At 38.6% G+C, this 12,313-nt stretch overlaps 1 protein-coding gene across 1 annotated transcript in view; it reads left to right on the top strand.

Annotated features, from left to right (window-relative positions):
• The window catches only part of CAPZA2 (capping actin protein of muscle Z-line subunit alpha 2), a 30,069-nt gene extending 20,933 nt beyond the window's left edge, over window positions 1-9,136 (top strand). The window contains exons 7-10 of the mRNA XM_084787570.1: window positions 1,095-1,173; window positions 3,679-3,750; window positions 7,375-7,437; window positions 7,632-9,136. Coding sequence (XP_084643696.1) covers window positions 1,095-1,173; window positions 3,679-3,750; window positions 7,375-7,437; window positions 7,632-7,772 — 355 coding nt within the window. The 3' untranslated portion in view covers window positions 7,773-9,136. The remainder of the gene's footprint in view (window positions 1-1,094; window positions 1,174-3,678; window positions 3,751-7,374; window positions 7,438-7,631) is intronic.
• Window positions 9,137-12,313: the final 3,177 nt, after the last annotated feature.

Below are 12,313 nucleotides of genomic sequence, written 5' to 3'. Positions count from 1 at the left end.
TTGGAGCTTTAGGTTAGGTGGGTTTTGTGAACAGTGTTTTGTTGGGCAGTGTGAGAAGGTAGAATTGAAATCATGCTCTGTAACAATTTGTAGAGTTGTAATCATGCATACACAACAGTTGTTTGTACAAAAGTCTGCATTCCCCATACTGATTTGTTAGGGGTTTGGAAAATTGTTGAATTTTATTCTGAAATTGTATATGATAAAATTCTAAAATTCTCTTAAGATTTTTATTAGTTTAAACTGAAAGAAATCTTAGTTTTGGTTCCCTTTTTGTTAATAGATACTGAATATCAGAGTAAATGTGATAAAAATGTTTACCTTTCAAGTACACTGCGTTTTGATTCATTAGTCAAGTTGTTTGGTGTACTCTTGAGGGTAAATTTACAAGTGTTAGTAACCCCAGTTAGACCAGTTTGGGCCCTAACCCAAGGCTGCTCCAGTGTTTAGTCACGTGACCAAGTACCCTTCCTACTCAAACATACACAAAGAAGTAGTTTAAAACTGTTCAGAGCTGCTGAGTGTAGTAGTGCACACCTTTAAGCCAAGCACTTGGGAGGCAGAGGCAGGTGGATTTCTGTGGCTTTGAGGACAGCCTGGTCTACATAGTTCTAGGATAGCCAGACTTACATATTGAGACCCTGCCTCGAGGGATGGGTAGGGTTAGGCCAGTAAGATGATGACTCAGCAGGTAAAGCCACCTGCTTCCCAAGCCTGATGTTCTAAATGTATTTCCTAGAACCACATAAGAGTTGTCCTCTGACGTCATGCATGACGTGGCACATGGATACACACACATACACAGAAAATAAGTACTTACATATATAAATAAATAGTAAACCAATTCTTGTATTATTTAGTTTTGAGTTGTATTTTAAGAATTATATTCATTATGTTTGTTTTTTTCTTGGGTAACATTTTAATGTGTCTCATAACTAAACTTTGAATTTCTTGAATATTTCAGTGGTTATAAAAATCCGTGCCCAATATCTTCTGTCCTCTTTTACACTGTAGCATTACATTTAAACCTGAAACAATATTGATTCAAATTATTTTCCCTACCCTTATTTACAGCTGCTGTTTTTATTTTTAAGGAATGGTCGTTGGAGGTCAGAGTGGAAGTTTACAGTCACTCCTTCCACCACACAGGTGGTTGGCATCTTGAAAATTCAGGTATGAGAAAGCGATTATTTACTGGTCTCTAGGTGGTTGTGAACTAAGTCATAATCAAGCAGCCTGTACTTTCATAGAATACTATAACCTTTCTAGATTTTCTTTTAGGGCAATGGGAAACACAAGTAGTGCTCGTCTTAAGTCATAAATAACCTGGCATTTCACTCCCTAGTCATTAAAAGTCCACAGGATAGCTGACAGTTTCTGAAACAGAGTTAAAATTAGATGTTGCCATTTGGTCTGCTCATAGAGTTTGTTCAAGTAAAAATTTGAGTTCAATGTGTTATTCTGTGATCTTAAGTGAATAGAGTTTGGTGAAATATAATATCTTACTATATTGCATATGGCTTTTAAATAACTTTATATGAAATGCTCTAGAACTGAACTCTTTGGTTCTTAATGTAAATTCCAATATTTACATAGAACATTTAATATAAGTAAGTGCTTGTTTTAATATTAGTGTTACTATTTAATATAAGTAAATGCTTGTTTTAATATTAGTGTTACTACATAAGTCAAAGGAACAAGGAGTGTACTGGCTAATCTTTAGGTTCACACATCACAATATTGCCCATTGTGAAGAGTATTGTGTGCTAAAAGCTCTAAAGGAATAAAAATGAACCAGTGCTGGAGCTATGTCATCTGGCTTTGGGAGACTTCCTAGTTTTATTCTGTTACCTTTTTTTGGATTTTTTGAGACAGGGTTTCTCTGTGTATTCTTGGCTGTCCTAGACTGACTTTGTAGACCAGGCTGGCTTCGAACTCACAGAGATCCGCCTGCCTCTGCCTCCCAAGTGCTGGGATTATAGGCGTGTGCCACCATGCCCTGCTTATATTATATTACCTTTATATGTTTTGGTGCCTGTTCATTTAAGAGACCCAAGAGTAGAAGTTAAGAGCCTGAAGTTTGAAATCAGATTTCATGAGTTTGAATTCTAACCAGTAATTGTTTGTGTGACTTGAGGGGGTTGTTTGATCTCCTGCTTATTTCTATCTGTTGAAACAGTTTAAAGGGTTTTAGATTATTTAAGATTAGTTCATGGGTAAAGTGGTTACAGTGAGACATCAAGGACTCGGCGAGTGGAGACCATTTGTTGTTACCATTTTCCCTTCAGTTTGGCCTCAGTGGCTTTTACCTGGACAATACATCATCTTCCAAAATGATGTCCCTGGTTGGAACAGCGTGTCCTAGTTCTGCCTTCAGAGCTTAGCATAGTGCTTAGAGGGTATTGCAACTTTATTTTGTTAAACTAGTTTACTCCCAGTTTTACTCACTTTTCTATTGCTGTGAAAAGACACCATGACCAAGACAATTCACAGATGAATGAGTTTATTTGAGCTTACAGTTTCAGAGAGTGAATCCACGACTGTCATGGTGGAGCATAGCAGCAAGTGGTCAGCCATGGTGCTAGGATGTAAGAGCTTCATCCTGTTTCACAGCACAAGGTGCCAACTGGGAATAGTGCACACTGTTAAAAACTTCACAGGGTGTCCCCAGTGACACAGTTCCTCCAACAAGGCCACACCTTGTAATCCTTTCCCAAAAGTTCCACCGACTGCGGTCCAGGCATTCAAATATATAGGCCTGTTGAGACCGTTCTCATCCAAACCACCCCTGTCCCCTAATGTTTTTTCATATAGCCTTCACCACAGATAATTTAAATTTTTAAACCTATATTTGTTACTTTCAAGTTTAACACCAGTTTGTGGTCCACACCAGAAATACTTGCTTGACATGCTAAGCCCAGAGCTGACTACTGTGTCACCTTTGTCTTTATTTCCTCAACTATTTTACCTCCTGCTTCCTGTGCAGTCCAGCTATAAATATCACAGCTATAAATATCCTGTCATTGCTCTCAGAGCCCTTTTTATTCCTTTGAAAGACTCTGCTATAGCCAAGCATGGTGGCGCACACCTTTAATGCCAGCGCTCGGGAGGCAGAGCCAGGCAGATCACTCTGAGTTCAAGGCCAGGCTGTCTACAAAGAGAGTCCAGGACAGACAGAGCTGTTACTCAGAGAAACCCTGTCTCAAAAAAAAAAAAAAGAAAAGAAAAGAAAGAAACAAAGAATCTGTTAATATGCTTGTGTTGGAATACAAAGTCAGGAACTATGTCTTTTTAAAGGCCCTGTGTCTATAACATATATAATGTTTGTAGTAATAAGTCAATTCATATTTGTTAAGTAAATTCATTTCCAAATTTTGGGGAAATGGTTGGTAGAAATACACAAGGGAACAATGTTTGGAGGAGAATATTAGATCATTTTGAGACATCTCAGGTTGGGCTACCAGTAGAGTGAGTATGAGGTAAACTATCTAACAATTGCTGTGTGTGCGTGAATATTAGCAGGAATATATAGTCTCCTTCTAGACTTAAGGCTGCTAGAGTCAGAAGGTCTAAAAGGCCTAGAGCCCCCAGCAAAGTCTGAGCTCACGATTGTTGATGTGAGGAGTGCCCTGGAAACATATTCCTGTAATGTGCTTGCTTTATTTCTTTTTCTAACAGGTTCATTACTATGAAGATGGTAATGTTCAGCTAGTGAGTCATAAAGATATTCAAGATTCCCTCACAGTGTCTGTAAGTAGTTAGTTCCTCAATGAAAATAAAAATAACATAATATTTCTATAAAACAGCAACTTTATAATTGACTGTTAGTGATATTTTTCCTTCAGATTAAAGAGTTTTCAAGTAGATTAAAGTTGGTGAGAAATTGCAATTCTGTACGTTTTGGGCAGCTTTAAGAGGTAATCACCAGTAACTACATGGTGGGTCATAGCCATCTATAATGAGATCTGGTGCCCTCTTCTGGCAGGCAGGCTTACATGCAGGCAGAACACTGTATACTAAAAAATAAGAGGTAGTTCACATTGAATTCACGCTTTTAACGTGTACAGTTGGAGGGTGTTGTGGTTGTGCAACAGGTGTTACTATCTATTTTTTTATTTGCCTGCTATGGACACTTCATATGACTAACCACTTAATAATGTATTTTGTTACTGGCTTCTTTTCCACTCAATAGCTTTGATCAGTGTCTTCTGTTAGAGTTTTGGTCCCTTTGTTGCCAAATAATATTTCATTTTGTGGAAATGCAGCTTCACCCACCATTTATTATAGATCCTGTTTTCTAGGTTGTTGGTTTGAACATTCATGTACTATTTTTTGTGTAGATCTTTAAACAATTTTTTTTGTTGTACATAAGAATGGTTTTGTACATAAGAATAGAGAGATGTGGTACGTATAGTATTTTGAGTAATTGCCATATTGTTTCCCAGAATGACTACTATTTTAAAGTTCCGGTAGCAGTAGATGACGGCTCTATATTGTCTATGTCCTTGCTACGAGTTGGCTTTCTGATTGCAGCTCTTTGTCTTAAGTTTGTCTGTTCCGGTAATAAAACACCATGACCAAAAGCCACCTGGAGAGGAAAGAGCTTATTTCATCTTACACTTTATATTCATCACTTCCGGTAATAAAACACCATGACCAAAAGCCACCTGGAGAGGAAAGAGCTTATTTCATCTTACACTTTATATTTCATCTCAGCTACTTTTCTGCGGCTGTGATAAAGCACCATGACCTATGGCAACTTATGGACAGAAGAGTGTACTTGGGGCTTACAGTCACAGAGGGCTACAATTCCATGACCCTCAAGGCAGGAGCAGTAGGCAGGTAGGGATGGCACTGGAACAGCAGCTACGAGCACACACTCATGCACAAGCAGGACGGAGAAAGCACAGCTCAGAGCCGCTCACAGTACACTTCTCCCCAAACAGCCACCAGCTAGGACCAAGCACTCAGATAGGAGCCTGTGGGGCCAGTCGTACTCAGACCACACCGTCATCTAGAGAATCCAAGGCAGGAATTGAGAGCAGGAGCTGGAACTGAGCAGACACCGTGGAGGAATGCTGCTTACTTGCTTCCATGTCTGCCCCAGTTTTTTTTTTTTAATTAAATATTTTTTTATTTTTTACATATACATTTATATTATTACACATATATACAGTAAACTACCAATAGCAAGAAGAACCATGAAACAATCAGAAATTATATAAATGTTACATTCTTAGTGTTTTGGCTGTTTGTATTTGGCAGCCTTGAAGAAAACATCTTTCCTATGTTGGTGCATCTAAAATTCTGAATATAAATCAATACCTATCATATCTTGTCATTATCAACTTAAAACATCTATGTAGACCTAAAAACATCTTAACCCCTAAGCAGCTAAGCTTAATTGTAAAACTGAATTATCTGGTCTTCAACCCCATCAGAGACTTGAGAAGGAATAAAATTAATTACCTGAGTATACAGGGGGTGCAGGTTAGCAGCTTCCCAAATGAGAAGATGGCAGAGACAGTTTGCTGCCTGAGCAGTCACCCAAAGCTCTCTATAATGTTGGAGCATCATCTTCAGCCTTCTAGTCCAGTATATCTGACAGACATATTTGTGAGGCAGGAACTATTGAGGCCTTGCTTACCAACTGTCTGGGCAGAGTTTGGCCGTCGACTCTGTCTGCATCCAAGCTTGCCTTTGCTTTTTTATATAGCCCAGAAACATGTGCCCGGGGGTACTGCACACAATGGGCAGGTCCCTTCCAGATCAATCTTGATAATCAAGAAAATGTCCCTAGGGACATGATAAAGGGTCAGCCTGATGGAGGCAGTTGTCAGTTGAGGCTCCTTCTTCCCAGTTGTCTCTAATTGTGTCAGGTCTGTTCCCATGTCCTGATAGCTAATCCGAGGGACCCTCATTGTGCTTTTACTGGCTATTTCCTTTTTAGGGTGGAGAGGGTTGATTTACGTTCAGATTCGTTGCCCATTTCTCTTTCTTTGTATTTATTTATTTAGCTTCATGTTTATGTATGTTTTGCTGATATGTGTGTCTATGTACATTATGTGTGCATTGTGCCTGCAGAGGCCAGAAGGGGCTTTGGATCCCCTGGAGCTGGAGTTACAGATGGTTGTTGAGCACACGTAGCCACCAGTATGTGTGTCTGGACTAGAACCCATGTCCTCTGAGGAGCGAAGCTGAGCCCTCTCCAGCCCCTATTGCTGACTTCTTGATTGCTTATTTGTTCTTTTGCTATTGAGTTGTAAATTTTATGTATACTCTGTCTGAGAACGTGTAATATGTAAATATTTCGCTTCTATTTTTGTTTGTTTTGTTTTCTGAGACAGGGTTTCTCTGTGTAGCCTTGGCTGTCCTGGAACTCGCCTTGTAGACCAGGCTCGCCTTGAACTCACAGAGATCCACCTGCCTCTGCCTCCTGAGTGCTGGGATTAAAGGCTCTATTTTCTCCTTTCTGTGTGATGACTTTTCATTTTCTTATGGAGTCATTTGCAGAAGAAAACTACAGTTTTACGGTATTAATTTTTTCTTCTATCTGTGCATGTTGTTACCATAATAGAAATAACTGCCTCAAGCAAGGTTGTGAAGTAAGACCAGGACCCTATACCTAACTTTTAAATAATACTATATGTATTAAGTTCCTTCAAATTCAAGAGGTTTTGGTTTTGATTTTTATTTCCCCTTAAACCTCTTGTTTTTCTTTAAATTGTCTTTGCATCTACTTTTTTATTGAACTTTTTTTTAAACTCCAAAGATACTAACAGTGTAACATTAACAGTCACGTTTCTTTGTAGACATTTGTGTTTATATACAGAAGTACCAGTATATTGTAAATACTAATTTTAAAGAAGCTTTAGCTTTAATAAATGTTCATGATTATATTAGGCCAGATGTTACTAGAGAAGAAAAAGAGCACCATTTTGTTGATGGCGTCTTGTGGCTCCCGGGCTGCTGTAGCTCCTGGGCTCCCTGTCTCAGCCTCCCTTCTGCTGGGCTTGTGGATGGGCTTGTCTCCCCCCCACCTTTTATTTTTTTTTTGGCATTTTTATTATTGTTTAAATAATTTCTACGTTTAATGCCAAGTAATATTCTTCTTAACTTTACCAGTCATAGCAATTAATCTGCACTTCCAAGAGATGTTATTTCCCTGAATTTAGGTGCCACTTGAAATTATTATTTTTAATATTAATCATACAACAAAGATGCATGGTACATCATCTGGGAGTTTGATATGGAAAAATGGCAAGAGATTTGTGCAAAAATAGGCTAGTGTTATATAAGTTAGTCATAGTAATTAGACATTAATATCTAAATTCTTAGAGGCTCAATTTTTATTTGCTTTAACTTTTATTTCAGAATGAGGTGCAAACTGCAAAAGAATTTATAAAGATTGTAGAAGCTGCAGAAAATGAATACCAGGTATGTTTTTCTAAAGTGTTGTGTCCACTGAGAGCTGGTTCTGAAGTTTGGTAGGTACTTTGAGATAGCTTTTAGTCCATGTTGGGATTCTTATTTCACTGTCAAGCAGTGACATGGGCTGGGTGAAGACTGTTCTGAGGATATCCTGTTGTTTCCTTGATTTATTAACGGTCTACCCACTGTTTTTTTTGTAGACTGCCATCAGTGAGAATTATCAGACGATGTCGGACACTACCTTCAAAGCCTTACGTCGACAGTTGCCAGTTACACGTACTAAGATCGACTGGAACAAGATCCTTAGCTACAAAATTGGCAAAGAGATGCAGAATGCATAAATGAAAATTGCATGAGCAGATTGTTTAGTGTCTTTGCGTTACAAAAAAAAAATTATTGCAAAAGTATTCTGAGCTGTCAGCTGCCCAGTGAGGTGGGCTGTTGCATCTGAGATCACTGTAATTAAGTAGTGTGGTTAGAGCACGGAGCTTAGCTGATAACCTTGTTCCATTTCCTTTCTTCAGAGGGTTGGAAATGAGTTTAGATAAGCATCTTACTCCATTCCTCCTTCCCAAGCATCTCTCTCTCTGCTCCTTCTACAGTGAAAAGGTGATCCCTCTGGGTCATGTCTAAAAGGTTTGAAATATCTCAAAAGCATCTATTTACTGTAGCCCTGACATTGTCTTTGGCTTATGAAAGGACAGCTTTTGGTGTTAGCCCAGTTGTGTTTAGTGGGCTCAGAAATGGACACTCTAGTTAAGGTGGTTGATGGACTTAGTCATACATGCTGCTAAAGAAATTATCTACCTTTCCTTTCACCTCATCCACCTGTGGAAGATTGCGATTAGAGAGAGAGCATTTTCTATACCAGTTATGTTTAAACCTTCTCAGTAAGGTTATTTAGCTAGCTTAGTGTCTAACTAAACTTTTTTAAAACAAGGCCAAGGTCTGTTGCTGTTCTGAGATTCTGAAATTAAATGAGAATACTTATTTCAGAAATGCATTTAATGCTTTTTTTCCTTGTGACAGTTATGCAAATTAGCTTGAATTCCATATGTTTCTGAGTTATTTTTATCACAAAGCCACAAGTGTATTATAAGGCAGATTGTAATATATATATAACCCTGAACTCATGACCGTGTCTCAGTTGATTCTCCCTCCCTTTGGGTTGAAAACTGAATTTCATTGTGACATTAAAATGGCAAAATTTGGTATTTATTTGAGTAAAAAAAAATCATCAGTGAATCATACACTATTTTAAAATATTTTCTTTGTATATTGTCATTCTTAACATGTTGTAAATTAGAAAATTTGGGCGTCCAATGGTATGCAATTGCATTTTTTGTTCTCCATCTTCCTATGCATCATAAGCATGTTTGTAATACTTTAAAAATATATCTACTGACACCACAGGAGTTGAAGCCTCGGTGAATGTTAGCATTTACTATAAGGAGTTGGTGGATTTGTGGTTTCATTCAGTAGTTCTGCTGCTTATACTTGAGTGGAATCCATTCCTCACATACTCCTACAGACATATGGGCCTGAAAAATGTTTTTTTTTTAAACACCACTTTTACTATGTATAATAAAATATTTCATTAGCTTGAATTGTATAGATTTTTAAAAATTCAATGAGAGCATGTTTAATTTCTTTTTAAAACCACTGTTGGGCTTTGAAAGCATTGCAAATATATGACATTGTGACAGTTTTGGCTAATTTTCTCTTTAGTTTTGGCATCAGGATTTCTAAGAAAAATGAACTGGTAACATTTTTCTGGCTTTTTAAAAGGTACTTAAGTTTTAATGATTCTGAACTAAATGCTAGATAACTCATTAACCTGCTGAGATGTATAGTTGGGCTAGGTAGCATGGGTGTATATTGACGGCAGCCAGTTATTTTGGCTCTTTCTTTTCTAGAGTCTAGAATAAATTTTTTGAAATACACAGTTTCAATTGGCATGTGAACATGAAGTTCTTTGAAAGACTCAGACATGCTGAAATAGCGATTGTAGACTTGTAGAATCTTCATATTTTGTTTATATGAAAGAAGAAATGAAAAGGTAGAATACCTAAAGCTTAGGGGTAGTTTTAATAGGAACTGCAGTGGCTGGTCAGGTACAAGTTGAGTAAGCTCACATATGGGAGCCAGGCAGTTCAGAGTGAACAGTAGTCCAAATGGAAGGAAATGCTGGCTTGGACAGAGTTGGTAGCTTAGAGGCCAGTATGTAGTAGGAGGTAAGGTTAGTGAGATTTGCTCAGAGCTTGTTTGTGAAATGTGAGATAAGGGTATTTTGATCTTGAGGACTTAGGAATACTTTGAAATGAGCAGGCAGGTATGTGTTTAAGAGCAGGAGGCTGGCTTAGATTTTGTAGGAAGTGGGTAGCAGTTAGAGAAAGGAAACAAAACAAAGAAATGCTGTGCATTAGAAGAATGGGCAAGTGAGCTTAGGAAGGAGTTGGCAAGATGAAATCCTCCTGGGGATGATAGTGTCAGTGTGAAGGAGCTTTTGGTATAGGCATAGAGTACGTGAGCTGAATTTAACCAAGATACTTAATTTACCAAGATGCCATGACTCAGAAGGATACAGTAATGGTCTGGAATTTAAACTAGGTTAGCAAGGAAATGGCCCAAGACAGAAAGTATAAGGAAGATGGCACTATGGGTGTTTAGAGTGAAGGACTACCACATTGACCCCTTTGAGAAACCTCTTTTTCCAAAAATATTTACATTCCAATTCATAATGGTAGCAAATTGCAGTTATGAGAAGCAATGAATTTCATGGTTGGAGGTCACTACAACATGAACTGTATTAAAGGGTTGCAGCATTAGGAAGGCTGAGAAACAGTGGGCTAGAAGGAATTAACTATCAGTGTGTAAGTTGTGGTTAGTATAGAATGCTTAAAACGTGGACGAGTTAGACAAGTACAGCAAAGGCAGTGACTGGGGGAACACACGGAGGAACATAACTAGCTATGAACGTGGGGTAGAAGGACAGCTGTGGATATTGAAACCAGGCCCTGTGTTAGGTGTGTAGCACATGCACTGTTTGTCACAGATTATTCAGATGTTTTCTGACTTGCAGTGGGTATTTCTGTTAGGTCTTTATACATGAGACCCGTATGTGATAGCATACATTCATGAGGCTTTTCTTGCAGATTTTGGAAACAGAAAAGAGCTTTAGAAAGCTCTGGCTTACTATGTTCATAAAAAGAATTCTTAAGAATACCTGTAGATAGCTGTAAAGGATCTAAGTGATCATTTCTGTGTTTAAAATAGTAACCACAGTGCAAGTTTTGAAGTAATGAAAGACACACCCAAAAGGTCTTACATACTGATGTTTGGTTTTGTGCCCTTGCCAGCCATGACACATTTAGCAGAGTATACAGTGGCTTTATCATGTGTTTTGTGTAATACCCCAGTGAGGACATGTATTTCTGTGAGGATGTTCTTTCACATCTCTAAGGTGGATTACTTCAAGACAGAGCCACAGCGTATTCTATAATTCTGAATCCCTGTATTTGGAGGCTTGAAATAGAAGGGATTTTTTTGATTTTTGACACAGGGTTTTTCTTTGTAGTGCTGGCTGTCAGGAGATCACTGGTCCCAGGCTGGCCTCCAACTCCAGAGATCTGCCTGCCCTTGCCTCCTAAGTGCTTGGACTGAGAGGAGTGTTGCCCCACCATTACTGGCTTTGAAGGATAGGTATCTCAATATTTAATGTTTTAAGCATTATGCTAAAGCATTGTAGGACCGGCCATGAGTGAGTGCTACTTATTAATGAATGAAATGTTAATTTACCAATTAAAATGGCCAGTGAGACTTAAGAAAATTAATGTCACAGGATAAAGATAGAAAAAGTTAAATGACAAGCTACTCAAGATAAACTATGTAGAGGTATGGTGTTAGGCAAACATGAAACATGGTAAAGGTCATGGAACTACAGTAGTGTTATGTGGGCGCTGGTACATTACAGCATATTCAGAGATGCTGATATCTGTAAGGCACACTGTGGGAATGGTAGTTCTGCTTTTCCATGGCCTGTTAGGAGGACCAATATCTTGGTACACTTGGAACTCATTTAGTACCAGCCTCTGGTCAGCATACACACAATTTCAGACTTGACTTAAGCTAGTTTCTAAAGGAACTCAAGCCAGAGACTTTTCTCTGGAAAGACAATTTGTAAACTGCTTGGGCCCGCTGTGTGTGTGTGTGTGTGTGTGTGTGTGTGTGTGTGTGTGTGTGTGTGTGTGTGTGTAAAAGGTTGGAAATCTTCTGCAATCTCAGTGAAACATCAAACTACAGGTAACAGGCTTTTAGCATGGAAATGTAAGCACCATAATGTGAAATTAAATCTGTTGGGAAAGTTAAGAAGTGTCCCTGTGAACTAGAACATGCTAATAAGACATTAAGACACTTTGATCCTTAGTTTGAGTTTCACCTAACAAATAGGAGCTAGTTGCTGGTTGGTTTAGTGTCAACTTTGTTCTATGGTTTGACTGAGAAACCGTCCCTCCCCCAAATTGTAAGTCCACATTGGATACAATTCTTACACTCCTGTGGAACATACTTTTCTCGTTAGCCTGTGAGGCCATGTGGTGTTAGAGCCCTTCGATTAATAGAAGACGAACGTTCAGGCAGTTGAGTCTCACAATGATGAATTCTTAGGAAACAATGGAACACTCAGTTCTTTCTGGTTTTTTGAGACAGGGTTTCTCTGTGTAGCCTTGGTTGTCCTGGACTCACTTTGTAGACCAGGCTGGCCTTGGACTGAAAGAAATCCACTTGCCTCTGCCTCCCCAAATGCTGGGGTTAAAGGCGTGCGCCACCACACCTGGCTTAAACACCTACTACTTAATTCATTCATATTTGTATGAGTACCCCT

The sequence above is a fragment of the Acomys minous genome (assembly GCF_964271855.1).
Source record: "Acomys minous genome assembly, chromosome: 6".
NCBI lineage: Eukaryota > Metazoa > Chordata > Mammalia > Rodentia > Muridae > Acomys > Acomys minous.
The sequence above is the reverse complement of the archived record's forward strand: the minus strand, read 5'-3'. Positions and strand labels throughout refer to the sequence as shown.